The 21,707-nt window shown below is 47.6% G+C and overlaps 1 protein-coding gene and 1 pseudogene across 1 annotated transcript in view; one reads left to right on the top strand and one right to left on the bottom strand.

Moving 5' to 3' along the window:
- Positions 1–21,707, top strand: part of LOC143674103 (uncharacterized) — an 85,127-nt gene that overhangs the window by 47,313 nt on the left and 16,107 nt on the right. The window contains exons 4-6 of the mRNA XM_077149423.1: positions 10,614–10,766; positions 13,626–13,688; positions 14,877–21,588. Of these exons, the coding sequence (XP_077005538.1) occupies positions 10,614–10,766; positions 13,626–13,688; positions 14,877–15,084 (424 nt within the window). The 3' untranslated portion in view covers positions 15,085–21,588. The remainder of the gene's footprint in view (positions 1–10,613; positions 10,767–13,625; positions 13,689–14,876; positions 21,589–21,707) is intronic.
- LOC143674102 (golgin subfamily A member 2 pseudogene) lies at positions 16,506–21,053 on the bottom strand (annotated as a pseudogene).

Here is a 21,707-nt window from a genome sequence, read left to right as displayed (position 1 = left end):
GGTAATCACAACTACACAGTCACATTGCGAAAACTATATGATCATCTTCAAGAAATACGGCTGTGGAAACACAGCTCTACAGTTTCAGGCACTTTCTTCTAGCCTCACTAATACAACTTAAAGTAAAAGGTGTATATCTATATAATGCGTAAGAATAATCTCCAGGATAACCACTCAACTCTGTTTGAAGTCTCTCGGCCGCTGACACTTTATTTTGTCTCATTTCTTTCTTCCCTGTTTTGGTTGAGAAGGTCTTCTCAATCCCTTGATGCCGAGTCCCAGCTCATTCTAGGATTTCTGTCCCACATCACCAAGGAGGTTCACACCCCTGGGAGTCATGTCCCGTGTAGAGAAGGCAGTGAGTTTGCTTGCCGTGTTGGGTGAGAAAGAAAGGCCACATCTGAGCATGAAAAGAGGTTCTCTGGGTAAATCTTAGGCCTAATTCTTTTTTTAACCTTGATGCAATACTATTTTTAATTTTTTTTTGGCTTTTAACTTTTTTTATTGTGAGTATAACAAATACACAAAGCAGAGAAATAAAAAAGCAATAGTTTTCAAAGCACTTTTCAACACGTAATTACAGGAGTGATCCCAGCATTTGTCATGGGCTACCATATGATTCTCTCAGATTTTCCTTCTAGCTGCTCTAGAATTTAGGAGGCTAGAGGGCTTAAATATTTTTTTTATCATCACAATCGACTTTTTTTTTCTTTTTCTTTCTTTTTTTTTTTTTTACATGGTCAGGCACCAGGAATCGAACCCAGGTCCTCTGGCATGGCAGGCAAGAATTCTTGCCTGCTGAACCACCGTGGCCCATTACAATCGACTTTTTTTTTCCTTCTTTTTTTCTTGTGAAAAATAACATATATACAAAAAGAGGTATGAAGTTCAAAGCACAGTACCACAATTAGTTGTAAAACATATTTCATTGTTTGACATGGGTTACATTTTCACAATTTTAGATTTTTGTTTCTAGCTGCTCTCAACTACTGGAGACTAAAAGAGATATCAGCTTAATGACCCAGCATTCATATTCTTTTGTTAAATCCTTTCTTCTCTGTATAACTCCACCACCACCTTTGATCTTTCCGTATCTCTCTTTAGGAGTGTTTGGGCTTTGGCAGTTCTAAATTTTTCATATTGGCAGGGTTCGTCACTAATATTAAGTAAGGAGATGGATCTATCTGATGTTCTGGAAAGGCTAGGGTAGATTTCAGGGCTTATCTGGACCAGGGACCATCTGGGACTTGTAGATTTCTGGAAAGTTACTCTAATGCATGGAACCCTTATGGAATCTTATATATTGCTCTAGCTATTCTTTAGGATTGGCTGGGATGGTCTTGGTTGGGGGTTGACAGGTTATAATAGGTAGCAAGGTCTACCTGAAGCTTGCATAAGAGCAGCCTGCAGAGTAGCCTCTCAACTCCATTTGAATTCTCTCTGCCACTGATACTTTATTAATTACAGTTCTTTCCCCCCTTTTGGTCAGGATGGAATTATTGATCCCATGGTGGCAGGTCTGCATTCATCCCTGGGAGTCATCTCCCACATCACCAGGGAGACTTTCACCCCTGGATCGTGTCCCATGTAGGGGAAAGGGCAGTGATTTCACTTGCAGAGTTGGGCTTAGAGAGACTGAGGTCTTGGGCCTAATTTTAAGGAGGTTGAGTCCAAGCTCTGCAGGGGTAAGTTTCATATGAACAACCCCCAAGTTTGAGGGCTCAGCCTATTGATTTGGTTTTCTCCACTGCTTGTGAGAATATGAGGAGTTCTCCAAATGGGGAAGTTGAATTCTCCCCCTATATTGCCTGTTATTGAGTTTTTAAAAGGGCATTCTACCATTCTATCAATCCAGCTACTTCAGAATGATGGGGAATATGGTACAACCAGAGAATTCCATGAGCATGTGCCCATTCCTGCACTTCTTTAGCCATAAGTGGTCCTTGATCAGAAGCAATATTGTGTGTAATACCGTGATAGTGGGTAAGGCATTTGTAAGTCCATGGATGAATGTTTTGGCAGAAGCATTGCTTGCAGGAAAGGGAAACCCACAGCTGTAGTATGTGTCCATTTCAGTTAGAACAAATCACTGCCCCGTCCATGATGGAAGTGATCCAATGCTACCATAAGGTAGCAGGCTGATTACCTTGGGGAGTGGTGCCATACGTAGTAGGGACTGAATGTGGGTCTCTGCTGCTGGCAAATTGGGCACTCAGAAGTGACCTAGCCAGGTAAGCCTTGAAGTGTAAGTCCATGTTGTTGAGCCCATGCATAACCTCATGCCCGTTCATGAGCCCATTGCAGAATGGCAGGAGTAGCTGGGGAAGGAGGCAGGCTGGTATCCCCAGGGGACAGGTCATGTTATCCATGTGGTTATTTAAACCTTCCTCTACTGAAGTTCCCCCCTGGTAAGCTTTCCCATGGGATGTAGATATCTTTGTGTTTTTCATCAATTCAGAAAGGTCTTTCCACTTACCCCTTCTCCCAGACCTCTCCCAGACCTGTAATCTTATTCCTTCCAAGTCCCTGACCATCCAGTAACATGACAGTGGCCCATGAGTCAGTATGCAGATGTACCTCCAGCCAGTTCTCCTTCCAAGAAAAATGAACAATCAAATGCATGCTGGAAGTTCTGTCCACTCAGTGACTTTCCCCTCACCACTGTCCTTTGAGGACATCCTAGAAAGGGGCTATAATGCTGTAGCTGTCCGCTTTCGGATGGTATCTACATATTGTGCAGAACCGTCTACAGGCCAAGGCTGAGTTTTCTCTTTCTCAGTCAGCTGATGGTAGGGAACTCCCCTGAAGCCATAGCTACAGGCTGGGAAAGAGAAGGTCATGTGGTATGAGTGGGGCCACGGGCATGTTTGACCCTTGTGTAACTTTCTTGTAGCTTCATGGTCTACTTGAGCCCTATCTCATATAAACCACTTCCACTTTATGATGGAGTGCTACTGTGCACGCCCAACTTTTTGGCTTGTGGGTCACACTACACCCAGCTCATGATCGGCAACTCAGGTCCCATGGTTAAGCATGTGGTCTCTACCTAGGCCCAGTAGTAGGCCAAAAGCTCTTTCTCAAAAGGAGTGTAGTTATCTGCAAAGGCAAGATTTTACTCCAAAATCCTGAGGTTCTGGCATGTGATTCTCCTATACTGGCCTGCCAAAGGCTCTAGACAGCATCCCTGTTTGCCACTGCCACTTCCAGCACCATTAGGTCTGCTGGATCATACGGCTCAAGTGGCAGAGCAGCTTGCACAAGAGACTGAACCTGTTACAGGGCCTCCTCTTGTTCCAGTCCCCACTCAAACTAGCAGGTTTTCTTGTCACTAGGTAAATAAATGGGCCAGAGTACTACACCCAAATGAAGTGTACTACTCATTTGGGTATACTATACAAATCCAAAGAAGCCACCCAGGTGTTGTGCCTCTGTTTTGGTTGTAGTCTTTGATGATGGCATTAACCCCGGACCTGGGGTGTGGGTGGAAGGGCAGCCCCGGAGACACCCTATCTAGTGGGGCATTGGAGAGTGTCTCCCTCCAGTTCCTGTTCCTGGAGGGACCTACCACAGAGACCCAGTCCAGGCCTATAGCCGGTTGTTTTGTCCCTCCATGTGTAGACTGCTTGGCTTCCAGCATATCCCTGTATGCCTTCCTCTCCCCAGAAAAAAAAAAGCATGGGTCCCTGGGAGGCACGTGGCCTCAGGCTAAAGTCCCGCCTGGAGCTTGTGGGAACAGGGACATTGGCCTGGCATCCGTCCCCGGTGGCCTGCCCCACTTGGAAAGCTACTTTGCTTTCCTGAAGCATCCCACCCTTGGGCTTCAGCTGGGAGAAGTCTCTGGGAACACGTCCCCCAGCACAGAGATTGACCCTCCTGGGGAGAATGAACGGATGAACAGATCAGTCGATGGACTGATGGTGCCTGGGTGGGTCTTCCTGAGCCTGGATGCCCGGGGAGGGGCTGGGAGGAGGGAGTCCGAAAGGTCATGATGGGGACTGTGGAGGATTGAGTGTCTCCACAGGGCCACCAGGAGGGACACAGGGAGGCGAGGCGGTGGGGCAGCCCCCCAACCAGTGGGGAGCCAGGAAAGATGATGTGTGGAGAGGTGCCAGAGGCCTCGGCGTCCCGGGTGGGCGGGTGCAGCTCTCAGGGTGGAAGGGCACCCTGCTACCCATGTGCACCTGTAAATTGCAAAGTCTCAAAGAGAAAACAAAAATAGAATGGGATTATTGAAGACATTGAAGCTGATTCTACAGCTCACTTGGGAAAAGTTGGAGAATAATATGATTAATATGTCCTTCCAGTTATCAAAATGCACTATAGAGTTATAAGACATTAACTTATAACATTTGACATTTGACAAAAGCTGGCAACACTTCTTGATAAAAACAGAACCAAGTGGAAGTGGCACAGGGAAGTATAAATGAATTAATGGAACAGCATAGAGAACCCTCAAACACATAAAATCAGGTAGTTTCTGATCAATGTGGTGTTTCAAGACAAGAATTTCAGAGTGTACAGAAACATGATATAAGGAGAAGCAGTTATCCATATAGCAAAAGTGAAGACATATTCTTGCCTCACATTACATGGAAATATAAATTCCACATAGATTAGAGTCAACAACAACAACAAAAAAAAAACACCAAAAATTTATGGGAATACTATGCTCATTGAAGAACCTTATACATTTATAAGTCTTATAAATATTTAATTATATTACTATAAATAGATTTATACTGTTTATTCATTTGTGAAACTTATAACAGTTCTGTTTCGTGAGAAGCAACCGAATAGGAATAACATTCTTAGAAGAGAGGGTTATAAATGGTGAAATTATCTAGAGTGAGGAAGAACTTCCAATAAAAGACATGATTTCCTAAGTCATAGATAAAAAAGAAATTGACTCTTATCTGCATGAAAATTAGAAATTTCTGTATGGCCAAACAAAAGTATAAACTAAATGATGCTAAAGAAAGCACTAGCAAACTGAACCCAACAGCTTATTAAAATAATTATATACAATGATCATGTGGGTTTTACCCTAGGAATGCAAGGGTGGTTCAACATAAGAAAAACAATTAATGTAGTCACCACATTATTAGAATGAATTAAACAAACACACACACAGTCATTTCAGTTGGTACAGAAAAGACATTTGACAAAAGCCAGCAACACTTCTTGATAAAAACAGGACACTAGGAATAGAGAGAAACTTCCTCAATCTGATAGAGGGCACATATGAAAAGTCCACCACCAATGTTGGGTGAATGCCTGGAAGCTTTCCCTCTTAGATCAGGAGCAACACAAGGAGCCCACCGTCACCATCCCTCTGTTGAGAGTTCTAGCTGGAGCGTTCAGGCAAGAGAAAGAAATAAAAGGCATCTGAATTGGAAAGAAGCAGAACTTTCCCTATTTGCAAATAACATGATCATACATATTGAAAATCCACAACAAAGCCACTAGAGCTAATAAATAAAATAAATTCAGCAAAGTGTCAGGGTACAACAAGATCAACATGCAAAAATCAGCAATGTTTCTATACACTTGTAGCGAACATTTTGTAGAGGAAATCAAGAAAAATATTCCATTTATAATAGCAACTAAAATAACCAAATGTATAGGAATCGATCTAACATGGGAGGTAAAGGATTTGTAAACAGAAAACCACAGAACGTTACTTAAAGAAGACCTAAATAAATGGAAGCATGTTTTGTGTTCATTGATGGGAAGGCTAAATATGGTTAAGATGTCAGTTCTACCCAAAGTGATGTACAGATTCAGTGCAACCCTAATCAAAATCCAGTAGCCCTCTTTTCAGAAATGGGAAAGCCAGTCAAATTCATATGGAATATGAATAGCCAAAACTATGTTGAAAAAGCAAGCAAGTATGGATGATTAAGACCTTCCTTCCTATTTTAATATGTGTTCCAAAGCGACAGAAACCAAAACAGCATGGCATTGGCACAAGGACAGACATAGTGACCAATGGAATCCAATTAAGAGCTCAGAAATTGATCCTCACATTTATGGTCAAGTGATTTTTGGCAAGTGTATCAAGTACACCAAATGAAAAAAGAATAATCTCTCCAACAAATAGTACTGAGAACACTGACCATACAGAAAACAATGAAAGTAGACCCCTACCTTAAATCATATACAATAATTAGCTCAAACCGGGCCAAAGAGATAACTGTAAGAATTAAAGTTATAAAACACCTAGAAAGAAGCATGGGGAAACCTCATCAGGATCTTGTGTTAAACAATGTTTCCTTACTCTTTTCACCCAAAGCACAAACAATGAAAGAAAAAAATAGACAGGACTTCACCAAAGTTAAAACCTTTTGTGTGTCAAAGGACATTGTCAAGAAAGTGAAAAGACTTTTTTTTTAATTAGAAGCATCACCAGTGCACAAAAAAATGTTTTAAATGAATCTTCTTCTACTTATAAGCTATATTAGTAGAAATAATCCAGAACCAGTGTATTTCTCTTTTCTGTTCGCCACACTCCACTTTATGTGGCCTGAAATACTTAATAACTATTTAATAAGCAATTAACTGTTAAAATCCTGTTTTTTTTTTAGAAAAGAAAAAACAAACTGCAGGGAATAGAAAAAAATAGGCATTGAATTAATACCTAAAACCTTAAATGTAGTAGAGTCATATGAAGAAAATAAACAATTCGAGAAAGAGTGCTTTGAGTATAGAGAATGTGAGAGAATCCTAAAATCAATGAAAGGATGCTATGTTGCTGGGTGAACAGAATGTGCTCTCTCTGTCTAAGCCACATTCTGCCGATAAACTGACTACCGTCTCCCCTACAAGAGTTGTGACCTCTAGGGGTGAAGGGCTCCCCGGTGGTGTGAGGCAGAACTCCCATGGATGAGCCTAGCCCTGGCATTGTGGGATTGGTTGACCAAAAGGGGGAAAAGAAATAAATAACATTAAGTTTCAGTGGCTAGGAGATTTCAGGTAGAGTTGAGAGGTCTTTCTGGACCCTCTTATGCACATGTTCCTGGACAAAGGCCGTGGATTCTTTTGCCCGATGTGCTCAATAGCCAATTCCTGAGGCACCGAGGTTTCGAAGAGAGGAAGAATTTATTAGTGGGTGTGTGATAGGAGAGCAGATGGCCTGTGGGACCAAACTCTTGTTTCCCTGAACTTCGGTCACTTGGACAGTTTTATTAGGGAAAAGATAGGGTTTGGATAATGAGTACCATGGTCCCAGATGCAATTAGAGGTGGTGGAATTACTGAACCCACACAGATTGATCACATGCTTAGTCAAAGAACGTATGTAAGAAGAAGACAGAGTGAGATCTAAGGGACTTGTAGGTTTAAGTCTAAGCTACTGTGCATGTCAGGTGGGTGCGTTTTGGTTAGCTCCACTCTCAGTTCTCAAGGTAACTTTGGACTTGGCGGGGGTTAGTTCTGGGTTGACCCAAGACCCTTCATTAATAAACATTCGGCTCTCTTTAGTGATCATAACACTCTAAAGTTGAAAAACTATATAAGTGGATACAAATGAAGGTTAGACACAAGGTTTTTACAATCACGGGCAGAAGATAAGGGCTATACAGAGATCAAGGCAGCTGTATTGCAGTTGAGAGATTTCAGAATTTCCCTCTGTCTGCTCCAATATACCAGAAAGCAAAAAGGACTATCTATATGATGATTCATTCATTATGGAATCATCCGTAATCAAATACTCCCTTGAATCCTGATTTCTCGGTTACACAGGTTTCAGCCAGTCATTCCAAAATGCTGTGGTCTGCCAAGCTGCAACCAACAGTATTCCTGAAAACACTAAAGAATCCCCGAGGCTCCATCTGAGACTCTAGAAAAGTTTGACTTACTGAGTTTACTTTTCAGAGACTTCAAGTCTGCTTTGTTCCTCGGCCAGCTGAGCCCTGAAACCCAAAGGTACCAGTCTGTCCACGAACAATGGGTAGTTTCATTCCTCCACCCCTTCATGCCAACACTCCTTTTCAGCATGAAGAAGCCAGAGTGGCCATCACCTAGCTCTCCCTCAGGATTGAGGACTGGACAAACATTAAAGGGAGGAGCTGTAACCAAGAAACCAAGAATTAAGAAATGATTATGGTTTCTGAAACTTTCTATCGATGCTTTTCTTTCTGTGTTGTGGAATAGGCAGAAGTTTATACTTGACATTACTGGAACACAACTAGCCTCACTGTTGTTTATACTCAAGCTGCGAGGGCTGTTGAGTTCTCGTCTCAGGCCTGTATGGAGCTGTGGGGTGAGGCTCAGCCCTGCTTCTGTTTGCTGGTGTAACGGTCGCAACCTCATCCCCACTTGTCTGCATCCATAAAGGCCCTGAAGTCGTCAGACTTAGGGTGACAGATTTGGGGCCGATAGGTCACCTCTCCTGCTTCACAAGCAGCCATCACCACTTACTGTCTCTGAAGCCCTGGTGTCGTGGGTTGGCTGCCGTGCACCTCGTGCAGGGAAATACCACTTCGGTGTCAATAGCACAGAGCCTGGTTGCCTCGGAGGTGCATGAAGAAGGCGGCTACTTTCATTAGTTAGTTTTCTAGAGAGGTTCTTACTAAGTTGGGCATGGCCTCCCACGACCCCCATGGGCCCTGCCCGCCTCTCCACCATCAGCCTCCTTCCACCTGCTTCAGACCCTGTGTTTGCTGACCGTGTCCCCTGACCCCACTCCCAGTGGGCCGGCCTCCCACAAGATCCTCCTATAGCTTTCTGGGCTCAGAAAACCCTTCCTCCTCTTGTCCAGCCAGCAATCCCTCCTCCCTGTCTCAAAATTTCCTCCTTGGAGACTTGTCTTTGATCCTTTTCTCCTTCTGGCCAATGTTTGGCAGTCGTTCTACCTGCATCCAGTGTCCCTCGTAGAAGGCCAGGGCTCCCATCTACCCTCTGTAGGCCGTTCCTGCCCCCACCGGGCTCTGGGCACCTCAGGCAGGATGTGCTTTGTTTCTTTGTTTCCTTTGCTGCCCCCAACTCCCCCGCACTATCTAGCCCGGGGCCAGCCACTGACCAAGATGATTGCTGAGCTGAGGAATTGAACTGGGTGCTCAGAAATTCCCATGGGCTTTTCCACTGAGATCAAGGGAGGGAGAAGGCTTCTCCGGTGGGCAGGACCATCCTAGCTTATCTCAAAGGCCTCAGGCAATAAGAACCTTCTGGAAAAACCATACCTAAGATAGGGGTCAGAGTGTAAGTTCTTTCCTTAAGTGCACAGAGGTTCAATGGTGGGGGTGGAGTGGGGCGGGACAGGTCCTGGCCAGAGCTGGGTCACTGGCTGCTCCCACCAGGAAGGAGATGCAGATGCACCGACAATCTGAACAACCTTGGGGTGCTTCAGAGGCAGTAAGGAGGGTATGGGTCTGGGGTCTGCACTTCCCATATCTGCCACCTGCCCTGACAACTGCTTCAGGAGGGCAGTTGCCAAAGGCTGATGTGTTTGGAAAAGAATCCAAAGGGCATGGGCTGTCTTGGGGAGCAGAAAGTCCCCTGTCCCTGCAGATATTTGGGCAGAGATTGAAGGATCAGGTGGTGGGGGTATTTGAGTGGTTTTCAAATGCTGAATGAGCTCAGAACAGATGAGCCCCAAGGACCTCCAATTTTGTGATTCTCTAACTTTTGCAAGCTCATTATGTGCAGGTGAGTACCTGTGCCCCTGCAGGTGACCTGATTGCATGGTAGCAGTGAAAACTGTGCCTGTGAATGCAGGGGACACAATGCCCAGAGAGAAGGTTAAAAATTAGTGTGACCATATAAAAATCATATTGGCTATGGTTAGTGGAGGCAAGTGTTTATGCACTGTTTTGTCTGATTCCTACTGAAGCAATGATGATCGCGGCTCACAAAGCATCATGCCACTGAGGTGAATGGGATTTGGAACCAATGAATGGCCTGACTGCCTTGCCTTCTGAGACAGGAAGCGGCCAGCAGGCTTGACCGGGATCCCTGCGGTAGAGCCCTGCAGTCTCAAGGAGAGGCCTGCCGGGAGCCCCTTCCTGCAGAGTGCCATTGGCAGAGAAAAGATACGGCCCCAGCCCCTCTGTGCCCTGGGTCTGGCCTCTCAACACCCCGAGTCGGCTCGTTTGGGCTCAGCCAGAACACCAGGGCTCCTATCGTTTCCGAGCCTGAGGCTCGCGGGTGTTCCCTGCTCCGGCGGCAGCATGCCAGCAGGCAGCCTTCCACCCCAGGCACCTGGCATGGGGAGTGCCCGCCCTGTAGGTTTTGGGAGCCTGGACACTTTGGTCCCAGAATCGTAAGATGGGCCCCATAGAGTCCTGTCCCCTTGTATGTGAGCAGGAATGCAGCATGATGATACATGGTCCACCTGTAGTTCGGTTACGTTCTATGGCAAAGGGACCGAGATGTTTGCAGAAGTGTTTAAGGTCCCAGTCAGTCGGCTGCTCCTTTTTTTTCTTACGACAGGTGTCTCTGACCACAGGCTACAGATGAGGCCAGAGCAGCATAGAGCTGGGTGCCAGCCTGGTTTTCCCAGAGCACATCACAGGCCATCTGCATTGGAACAGTGGACATGGCCCCCAGGGGCTGAGCTTGTCAGGGTCATCTGGCCTCTGACCCTCCCCCTGTGACCCTGCTTATGTCTCCTTGCAGGCCGTGGCTTAGGCCAAGGAGACACCCCATCCCTGGGGGTTCCCTGGCCAAGCCCTCCATCTTCAAGCTGGTGCTGCTGGGCAGTGGCTCCGTGGTCAAGTCAAGCCTGGCTCTGCGCAGTGTGAAGAGTGACTTCAGAGCATCGTGCTTACCGTAAGTGAGAGGATGGGGGTACCTTTGTTTATCTCCTGGCGGAGGAGACAGAGCGACCCGGCCTGGGGAGTCCCACTCTCTCGAAGCTCCCGCCTGGAGCCTTGGAGCTCACTTGGCATGTGGGCACAGTGGGCAGGAATATCCCTACTCCTCTTTCCCCTGCTTTGGGGAAGGGTGGCCGGTGTCAGGCAGACCCTTCCTGCTTTGATTTAACACCTGGTGGTGTCTGGTGTTTATGGAGAAAACACCTTCTCTTGGGGAAGGGGTGAGCAGCGGGCCTGGCGCTGAAAGTGACGTCGGTGGTGGGGACAGCCACCCCAGGGTAGGTGCCGGAAAGAGATGCGATAGGTGTGGACTGAAGGGAGGAACAAGTGTCTGACCAGTGGCAGGAGCTCATCTGCTCTAGTCTCAATGTTGTCTGCAGAATGGAGCTAATACCTCCTTTGAGGGCCCCCCTTGACACAGTGCCATGGCTAGGCTGGCTTGAGCCTGACATCCTCACATACACCCCTTTCTGCAGACACCAGCCCTGAAAGTGAGGGTGCACGAGGGCCTGTCCTGTCCACCTGCAGGGCAGAGCCATCTTCACTGGACCCTTGTACCATACCCCAGGGAGCTGACTCTCCTGGTGGGGGTCCGTAATGCCTAGGGGTCTGTGCTGCCTCAGGGTCCACCTGCCTGGGGTTCTGTGGTTGGGGTGCTGCATGGGCACAGCTCCTGGGACGGTGCTCCCACGACCCTCTCCAAGCAAGATGCCACCATCCAGAGGTCGTAGGAGGCCAAGCTGGGAAGTAAACTCTCTCCCTCCACCCCCACCCCCAAGCTCCCACTGCTTTGCTGGCCTTGGCCACTGTGGCAGGGGACGTGGGAACTCGGCCCAAGGAGAGCCCCCCTGGCCTGGTCGTCCCTGTGTTGACCACACTCTCTCAGTTGCATCCACCGGAGAACAGTGACATCTGCTGCGCACTTGCTCGTTGCCAGCAGAAGTGAATGTTCGTGCCAGCCTTGGGCTTTGTGCTGGCAGGGGAGGTGCAGCCAGGGCCAGTGAGCACCTTCCACCCTGCCTGCGCCACCTCTGCCTTCCACCAGGGAACTGGACTGAAGTCAATGTCCAGATCCTCATAGAGCAGAGAACCTTGTCTCCCACCAGGGTCCTCCCAGCCCCGCCGGGACTCCTTAGCCCTGATGTTGACCTTCGTGTTTAGAGACCCTCTGCCCACACTTGCCTGGGAGGATCCCGGTGGGGGATAAGACAACCACCTCCCTCCTCCCTGGGGAGAAACCCACCACCCACCTCCATAGAGAGACACCTGCCTCCCTCCTCCCTGGGGAGACACCAACCCCCTCCTCCCTGGGGAGATACCCAACCCCTCCTTCCTGTGCAGACACATGCCCCCCCCTCCTTCTTGGGGACATTCCTGACCCCTCCTCCCTAGGGAGACACCCGCCCCCCCCCCTACTGGGAAGACTCCCCCCACTTCTTCAGTTGGAGGCACCACTGCATTCACTCAAGGGCTCCAGCTCACCTTGCCTGACTTAAGCTTGAGCTGCTGTGGGAAGGCCTGGTGTGCAGGCAGCAGATCCCAGAAACTTCCATTCAGGAGACCCTCCCTCAGTGTGCCGGCTCATGAGAAGTCAAGGAATTCCCACCCCTGGGCTAGCACTCTGGGCCATCCTGGCCCTTGGGCACTCTTCTTAGCTTGAGAATCTTCAATTCCAAACCTGTGGTTGTTTTGGTGACCCCTTACCCCACAGGCCCCTGGCCCTGGGCCCTGGGCCCATACCCCACCAGGGGCCAGTATCCCACCGGGGACAGCAGCTGTGATGCGCCCCTATGTGCATGTGAATGCTGGTCACAGCCTCTGTCACACAGGGTCATGACCTTGAACAGTGGCTTTAATAGTATTTCTTCCCTATACAGCAGAAGGTTGCAACTCTATGGCTCACTAAGGCCTGTTTGGCTGTAGGACTCTTTCCTTATGTTTTGTTCAGTTCTTTGGCATGTTCCCACCACATCCACCCAGTGAATATGTGCTGAATCAACTTCCTCAGGTTATCTTAGCCATATACTCCTGCTCATCCCACAGAGCCCAATTCATGTCACCTCCTCTGAGAAGTCTTCCCAGATTCACACTCCTGTTGGTGAAATTTTCTGCTATCTGATACTGTGCTCATAACTCTCTCTTCACTTTCATTCTGAAATCAGTAAGAATGAATGCAACTAATAATATGACTCATGGCTACTAGTTGTTTGCTGAGTACTTTTCACAGGCTCAGTGCTTTGCATTCATCATCTGATACAATCCTCATCGCAACTTTGTGCACTTTGCACCACAGATTTCAGAAGGGAAAGCAGTGGCTCTAAGAGGCTGAGATGCCCAAGGGCGCATTCAGAGAGCTGGCACCTGAGCCCAGGCCAACCTGATTCCAAGGTCTACCCTGTATACCCCTGCCCTCCTCTACCCATGCTGTTTGCTCAGGAGGGCCAGAGCTCCCCCAACAGGGCTTGGCCACTTTCATCTCTGTCCAGAGTGGGGTCAAGCATGTGGGAGGCTACACCAGGCAAGCACTAAGGTGGCAGGAGCACCATGTCTGTATTTTGGGATTCGGAAGGCCTGACCCTGTGCTGGGATTAGGAGGTGGCTTGTAAGCAGGGAGAGCCTGGGGATCTGATGGATTTGCAGAGGAGAGGGGAAGGAAGGGGAAAAAATGGGAGTGGAGGGGAGGGGAAGGGAGGAAAGAGCAGGGCAGGGGTTGCCCTCTGACCTTGTTGTGCAGCTCATAGTTGCAGATGAAGTTGCAGAGCTGCTCCTCCTGGCTCTCCAGCATGGCGTACAACTGCTGCATCTGTCTCACCAGGTCTGTCTTCTCACCCTTGAAGCACTTCCGGTCAGCTTCACTGGCTGAAGGACAGGAGCATGGGTGAGTACGAGACTCTGGCTGTCACCTCCAGGTGCCCTGAAAGCTGAGAATAGTCTCTATCTCTCTTTTCATGAGATGAGAAAATGAGGGTCCAGAAAGATGAGGTGTCTCTCCCAGTGCCCCATGGCCACTTTAATGGTATCCCAGGATTTGAACCCAGGCCTGCCTGTCTCCACAGGCTTTGTCTCGCCTCTCAGTATTAATGACCCAACCAGGAGATCAAGTCCTCATCTAAATGTCTTTCCCAGCCCTGAGCTGGTGGGGTCCCCAGCTGGTGGGAGACCTGGTGGGCCCCCCATGACACAAGTGTCCCTGTCAAGGTGAACTCCCGGAGCCCACTCTGAGCTGCCCAGAACAACTCACTCAGCCCAACAGCCCACCACCTGCCCCATTTCCACCACTGGGACAAGCATTTGATTAAAAATGCATGCCACGCCCCCTGGGAAGTATCTTGAGGTGACTTTTGCTCCCTCCAGACCCTCCACACTGCACCTGCTTCTCAGCAAATGGAGAGATGACAGACAAACCCAGCTTTTGCCTGAAAAGGCTCCGACTGCAGAGCTGGAATGGGGTCCACTGTGTATTTCTAGAAGTCCCAGATCTCTGTCACCCCCTGGGGAGAACACTGGGGGTTGGGGGAGGGAGGATTTCTGTGGTAACCACTCCCGGTGGCCTCCTTGTGAAGGTGGCAGGAAGGGATGGCACCTATCTCAGGGCACTTGCAGCCTGCGGACACCCAGAGGGGTGACACATCTGGCCAGAGTCATACAGCTGTGTGTGACTACAAAGCCCACTCACTGGACCCCACATCATGCTGCCGCTACAGCAAAGCCCCTAAAGCCAGAGGGTCCCAGCCCCACATCTAATGGAGGACAGTGGCACCGGGCAGTCCAAGCTGGACCACCCCATCTTGTCCTGGACATCCACCTCCACAAACAAAGCCTGCATGTCCCAAAGAGTCTGAGCTGCCCAGCCTGGTCTTTGGACTAAGCACCCCAGACTCTAGCCCACCACCCAACACAAGCAGACATCCTTCTCACCCTCCCTCTACCCCCACTTCCCTGGGAAGAACAAGGTAGGAGGCAGGTCAGCTGGGGCAGAAAGGTAGCACTGAGATGTAAAGGGCCACGGGGAGCCCCACGAAGCTGGCTTTGGGCATTCGGTTAGACTCTGGTTTTGAACTTCCAGCTCCTGTGGCGAGACCTGCTCTGTTCGCACTAACAGCTTGGCTGAGCCTCAGCTGATGTCACCAAGTCTGGAACAATGGAGTCGTTGGAGAGAGGACCCCTTGCTTTGTATGAAAGCCCTTCCTGACATGTGGGTGGCAGAGATTTTGGCACAGAGGAAATGCTGTGGAGTAGACCATGTTCGTTCTGAGAGAATTCCCCATTTATAATAATGTTGCCGGTATTGCTTTTGCAATAGTAACCACAGTAAACAAAAATCATTATGAAAATCAGATAGTCTTGAGGTTGGGGGAATTGAATAATATCTAACTGTCAAATTTCGGTTAAGTAAAGAGAAAAATTGCCTTTGAGGATCTATGGAAAAGTTTCCTGCATTTATGCTTTGTACAAAAACAGCAGTTGTACATTTTCCAGAGTTTGATGCCTCTGAAGTTGTTCAAAACTTTCAGATATTATGAAAAAGAGAGAGAGAGAGTGAGAGAGAGATTGTTCTTTAACTTCCAAAAGGGAAAGGAGCATTATGTCTATTAAATGTTTACGGTGGTAAAGCAATGTAATTTTGTGTATAATGAAATTATTACTTTGATAAGCTACTTTTAAAACTAATGATATTTTATAGGTTGTCTAAAGACGGTATTGAAAGTCTTTTTGGTAACTTAAGGTATGTGGGTATGTAAAGTATTCAGGATGTCCTTTGTTAAAGAAGGGTGTGTAGCTTTATACTTGAGAATGTGGAGGGCAAACCCTGGGTTAACATGGAAATTTGTGAAAGTTTGTTGAAGTGAATTTTTTTGTCGTGGTCAATGCTGACTCAAAATTGATAAGCTTGTCTAAGGGAGTGTGGTTTCGTAAATGCCTGGTTTCAATGTGTTAGACAAGACCTGAATTGATATGGAAAGTTGTAGAAGGTTGTGAAAGTGAATTCTGTTGGATGTGGTCAGTGCTAAGCAAAAAACTGAAGGCTTGCTTGCAGTATTTTGTGAGAGTTCTTTGCATCAACGTCCGTATTCCTACAAATCTGGAGTTTCGTTTTCTCAGCTAAAATAATGCAGATTATCGGTCTGCTCTCAATGAAAAATTATCAAAAGCTTTTCTTAACCGTCTGAGTACTCCGACTAGAAGACAAAGGTTCTGTGCCATCTCAGAAGAAAATTCCTTGTGGAGGTTAGGTTGACCTTATCATCCTTTATTTCAGAAGACATTTTGCAGTCACTTTGGTTAAATAAGGGACCAACTATTGTTTCACAATAACCCATTTTCCTCTTTCATATCGTGTTCAAACCTGACAACTTTTGACATTTTTTCCCCTCCGCAAATCAAACCCTAAAGGCTGTCTTTTATTGAAAACTATTGCAAAGGATTGGTTCCTTCATTATTTTTTTTAACTCGAACACCAGTGTTTATGGCAACATTATTCCCAATAGCCAAAAGGTGGAATATGTCCTTTTGCCAAATGTCCATCAATAAATGAACAGATAAACAGAATGAGTACATACACGCAACAGAATGTTGTTTGGCCGTAAGAAAAGATGAAGCTATGAGATGTGCTGCAACATGGAAGAACCTTGAAAATATCATGTTCAGTGAGACAAGGAAGACACATGGGGACAACAATGTTATGATACTTATAAGCATTTACTAGCAATAGGAAATTCACAGAGTTAGCAGATTACAGATTACCAGGGAAGGGTGTGATGGAGGAATGGGAAAGGGAGCGTAATTGTTTGCAAATTTTTTAAAATTGAATTATAAGTCTATTACATGTTCACTTAACGTTTCTTTGATGGCTGAATCCATTCATTCAGAAATTAAAAATAAAATGAAAATATCTGTTGTTACCACTAAGGTACAACAAACTATCCACCCTCTTTCCTCTGTGCTTTTCTATGTATCAATAAATAGAGATATTGTTATCACTAAGGTGATACAGATCCTATTCCCACCTTCTTCCTCTGTGCTTTTCTATATACCATTAAATAAGTTTCCCCATCCCTGTAATACAGAGTGCCATACTCCATTAGCCAGCCCCAGCCTCCACTATTATACAGTGGGCTGTCCTGCCTCCAGGATATACAAAAGGTTAACACTGTTACGGTGTTTACAGTTTGAGGGAACATCAATCTCACCACCAGCCAATGCCCTGGCCTAAATCAGTGTGTAAATACTGCCCCATAGGGAAGCTAAAGAAAATGGCACCAGTGTCCCCACCAGTGCCTCTGAAGAGGGAATATATGAGCCCCTCAAAATAAAGGATGAATTCGCCCCTCTACATAGGGGATGTATGAGTCCCTATGTGTATGGGACTATCTTGGTAGAGGGTGTGAAGGCCACCTGTGAGCCTTGGCTCCTTCAGAGAGGCAGTTCTTCCAAATAAGCTACATTTATTGAGCCTGTGGCTCTTTTTTTTTTTTTTTTTAACTTTTAACTTTTTTGGTCTTTGTGAGTTTTAATTTTTTTTTTGCTTTTTGTTTTTTTTGTCTTTTGAAAATTTTTTATCTGTATTGAAAATATTTTATTCTCCTTTATAGCTATACCTTAGTCTTCTCAAAAGACATAGTATTATTCCTATTCAAAGAATGAAAACATTATAATAATATTCTATATTTTTGCATTTGGTGTTCCTTAAAGGCTGCATATGAGCTTCTGGGTAGCTGCAGTCTTGCATTTTGTTCCAAGGTCACAGACTGGTAGTTCTGGGCTTGAGAGTTAACGAGCTCAAGTCTTCCTATTTATTCTAGAAAGACAAAATTATTATGCTCATTCTGCTGTGGAAGGAATCCTACAGCTCATCCCCAATCATTCTTGAATTGTACCTCAGTAATACTTCTACCTGGAAATTGAAATGACTTTATTTTCGCCAAGCAGATTTCTGCAGGAAAATATCCTGCCTTTTATAATGTATTTTTTTAGTCTGGTTTTTAATTATTTTTCAAATTTTTAAGATGCTTTTGGTCTGCTTTTTTTTGTTGTTGTTTGGTTGGGTTTTTTTGTTTTATTGAAACTAAACAATCATAGCCTAGAAATTACAACTTAGTCCTATCCTGGCCACAGTAGCAAGGGTTCTATTTTCGTGCCTTAACATAGCCCCTCAGGACCCCACCTTGCTACTTTAGGGATAAAGGGTGGTAGAAAAGGGGGGATGCCGGGAAGGAGGTGGAGAAGGAGTGGTAGGGAGTAAGTGGGGGCCTAACCCCCAGCCCTGCTTCCTCGGGTTTTGCCTGCCAGAGACAGGCATTAGATGATCAGAACCTTCACTTCTTCATTCTCATGTGTCCGGTAGAAGGGGATGCAGGGCGTATTGCCCAGTCCAAGGTGATCCTGGAAGTATTGAATCTCATGTAGCAGTTGCATTCTCTGCTGGACAGTGGGAGTCTCTGGAACAATCTGGCTTTGGAGGGCCCCTCCCTTTACAGATCCCACATTATTTGCCAGGTTCACCTCGGGAAGGTGCTGGCCATTGGCTGCTCTGAGCTCCTGGGGAGCTGGGGATGCTGTTGTAGCCCGACCAGCAGAGCTCTGGGCAGCTGCCAGAAATTTTCATGCCATTTGTTGCACTCACCAACAGGTATTTTGATGAGCTCCTGCAACCCGAGCAGTTTCACCCTCATACCTTCCTTGTCTGTTGCTAAGTGGTTAATGTACTCCTCTTGTGCACGGTGACCGCCTTCATTGCTGCCCCCTCGTTTTGGTAGAGGACAATGTAGTCACCGATTGTATCTGTCTCTCCAGATAGCTGGATGCAGCGATGCTCCAGCTCTTCCACCTGATCCTTCAAATTCACTTTCTCTTGCATAATGTCTGCAAAGCAGTGCTGCAGCTTCTCCATAGCCCCTTTCCGAGCCTGATGAATGTCCCCTGATATACTTTCCCTTCCAGTCCCAGGGGGAGGGAGAGCCTCTGGCTCCCACTGAGATAAGGTCACTTGGCATACCAGGTGCTGGCAGCGTAGGTTTTGATCCTTCAGCTGCCTCCACAGCCATGCCCCCTCTTCTTCAGCACCGGCTAAGGCCGATTTCAAAACTGCCACCGTGGCCCCTCAACTGTCTAGGTCTTCAGGGATGCTCAGCTCCAGATGCTGTGCCTCTTGCTGACTCTCAGGAGCATCTCCTTCCCCAGGCAGGGTCATGAAGCCCAAGTGGGCCTGTAGTTGTTGGTTCTGCTGATTGGCAGCTTCCAGGCACTCCTGTGTCTCCTGCAATTCCTGCCATGTCGTCTCAGCCATGGCCTTGCTCTGAACCTCCTCATGCTGCAGCTTTTCCGCAGGCTGGGTCTGCAGCACTAACTGCTTTTGCAGAATCTCTTTCTCGGTGGCTAGCTGCTGGCAGGCGGCTGTATACTGCTGCAGGTGGCTCAGGTACTGGTCACGCTGCTCTTGCAAGCCCTGAGCCTCTTTGCTCTTGAATTCCATCATCTCTTTGAGCTCTGCCAGGTTTTCCTGCAGCTCTCCCAGCTTCTTGGCCAGCTCTTTCTTGACATACTGTTCTGAATGCAGGGCACCGGTCACTGCCGTATTTTCATTGCTCAGCCTGAGAAAGCTGTAAGCCGTTCTGCAGTTCAACCAGTTGCTCCTTGAGTTCACGGTTTGGGGAAAGCACACGGCTGATGGTGATGCGGTCGCTCTGCATGGTCTCCAGAATCTGTTTCCCTTCTGCGGCTTGCTCTTCCCAGAGCTCAGCTTCTCGCTCCAGCTGCAGCAGCCTCACCCCCTGCTCCTGATTCAGATGATTTAGGCCCTCATTGTTCTTAATCTAGGCCTGCAGGTGCCCTACTAGGTGCTGCAGCTCCTTTTGCAGCTTGCTAACTTCTGCTTGCAGCTGCTGTTTCATCTCGGAGGGCCTGGCTGGGAGCTTGTGGGGTGGGGGTGCAGCTATCTCGTTCTTCAGTTTCATCAAATCGTCCTCCAGTTTCTGCACTTGACTCACACTTCTCTCCTTTTCCTCTCTCAGTGTTCTTGTCTATTCTGAAAACTGCTGCACCTGCTCCTGTCAAATGGCACGCTGTTTTCTCAGAGACTCTGCAAATCTGTCTCTCTTTAGTTGTGTAGCTTTCAGAGTTTCTGTCAGCTGTCCCACATGGAGCTCCAGCTGTGCCCGCTCCTCCCGGGCCTGCTGTAACTGCTGGTTGCCGTTAAGATCTCCAGGCTGCAGCGGTGGTGGTTTTACAGGTTGTATCATCTCCAGCTTCCTGTGCAGCTCCTCCATCCCTCACTGCATGGCTGACTTCTCCAAGAGCAAAATTCGAAGCTTCTCTTCTAGTTCCCAGTTGTGTTGCTTCAGGGCCTCATTGCTTTCACTTTGCTTAGATAACTCTGCTTTCAGGTTATCATGTTCTTCAGTTAGCTCTGGGTTGGTTTTGTCTACCTGCTTCTGCTGAGCAGAGACAGCGGACAGCGTCTGCTCCAGCTCACTTCCACATCGCCTTGAAGACTGCAGGCGACTTACCAGATCCTCTGCCTCTCCTGCTTTCTGCCTGACAGCCTGTTGAGGATGCAGAAGGGCTGTGTGTAACTCAGACTTCTCAGATACTAGAATCCTGATTGTCTGAATGTGTATCTGTAGCTGTTGTGTTACAGCTCCTTGCTCCTTTCTCAACTTTTGTTCGAACTCTTGTTTGACTTGGTCCAGTTGATTCAGGGCATCTTGCTTTTCTTGTTTCAACTCTTGTATCTTGTTAGTGAGTTGATCGTTTGTAAGACCGCCGGAATCCAGGGCTCGTGATAGCTCTCGGTATCGGCTCTCGAGGTTCTCCGTGTCGTTGGAGGATGTCTGGTCCTTCCCGTTGACGTAGGATGAGGACTCAGAGACGAGCCCATTGAGGGGTCGTGGAGTCTGTTGCAGACCCCCAGTAGATAACACAGTCTCACTTTCATCCAAGGTAAGAGGACCGTTTTCAGCATGATAGTTCTTAGGTGATGCCATGCCACTGGTACATGGGGAACCAGCACAGGTGAGATGTCCAGTGCCAAGAGGGATGGTGTCATCGGCCGGTGAAGCAAGAGTGGTGCGGTCTTAGGGCACATCATCAGGCTCATGGCCACCAGAAGTTGGTCTTTCAGGGCCGTTTTTGATCTTTTCTTCCTTTTTCACCCTGGGAAGGATGGGAAGATTGTTTTTCAGCTGAAATTCCAGTAAATTTTTCTGGCTGAAGCCAATTTCTGCTGTCAGTTTTCTTCTGACATGTCAGGGGAAGGGAACAGGGAAGCCACATCATCTAATTCAGCAACCACTGTGAAATTGCCTCGCTAGCTACCAGGCTGATGTGTGATTGAGCCAGGGAAGGGAGGGACCAGGGAGGTGCTAGGCAGCATGGAATGTGGGCGTGGCCTAAATCTCTCAGCCCATTGGGCAGTGAGAAAGATGAAAGAAAGGTGGGCGGGATCAGATTTCTGTGGGCCTGACAGGGAGGACTCCAGTGGGTTCAGGTCTCCGCCTACTTGGGGGGAGGGGCATGACGGTTCTCTCAGCTCAACTCAGATGGGGTGGGGCCCAATAGCTGTCTCCTCCACACCAGTGGGGGTGTGGGGCACAGCCACTTCCTCCTTGTATTCCGGGGAGGTGTATGGTGTGGACCTGCCCTCTCCTTGTGCAATTCTTTATTTCCCACTCAGGGTTTCAGTTACTCCACAGATCTATGGCCCATTCCTTGCTCTTACCTTGGACCTTCCTCTGCCGCAAACTCCCCCGAGATGGGAACCCCTGGCTACTGGGCTCAAGGTAGGCGTAATGGGACAGCTCAGCCCCTCGCAGTCCTTCTCCTGACTCTGCAAGGGTTCCAAACTTTCTCGCCCATTCAAAGCCCTGCTCCACCGTCCCACCAGACACTCCCTCCCCTC

The sequence above is a fragment of the Tamandua tetradactyla genome, chromosome 2 (genome assembly GCF_023851605.1).
Source record: "Tamandua tetradactyla isolate mTamTet1 chromosome 2, mTamTet1.pri, whole genome shotgun sequence".
Lineage (NCBI taxonomy): Eukaryota > Metazoa > Chordata > Mammalia > Pilosa > Myrmecophagidae > Tamandua > Tamandua tetradactyla.
The sequence above is the reverse complement of the archived record's forward strand: the minus strand, read 5'-3'. Positions and strand labels throughout refer to the sequence as shown.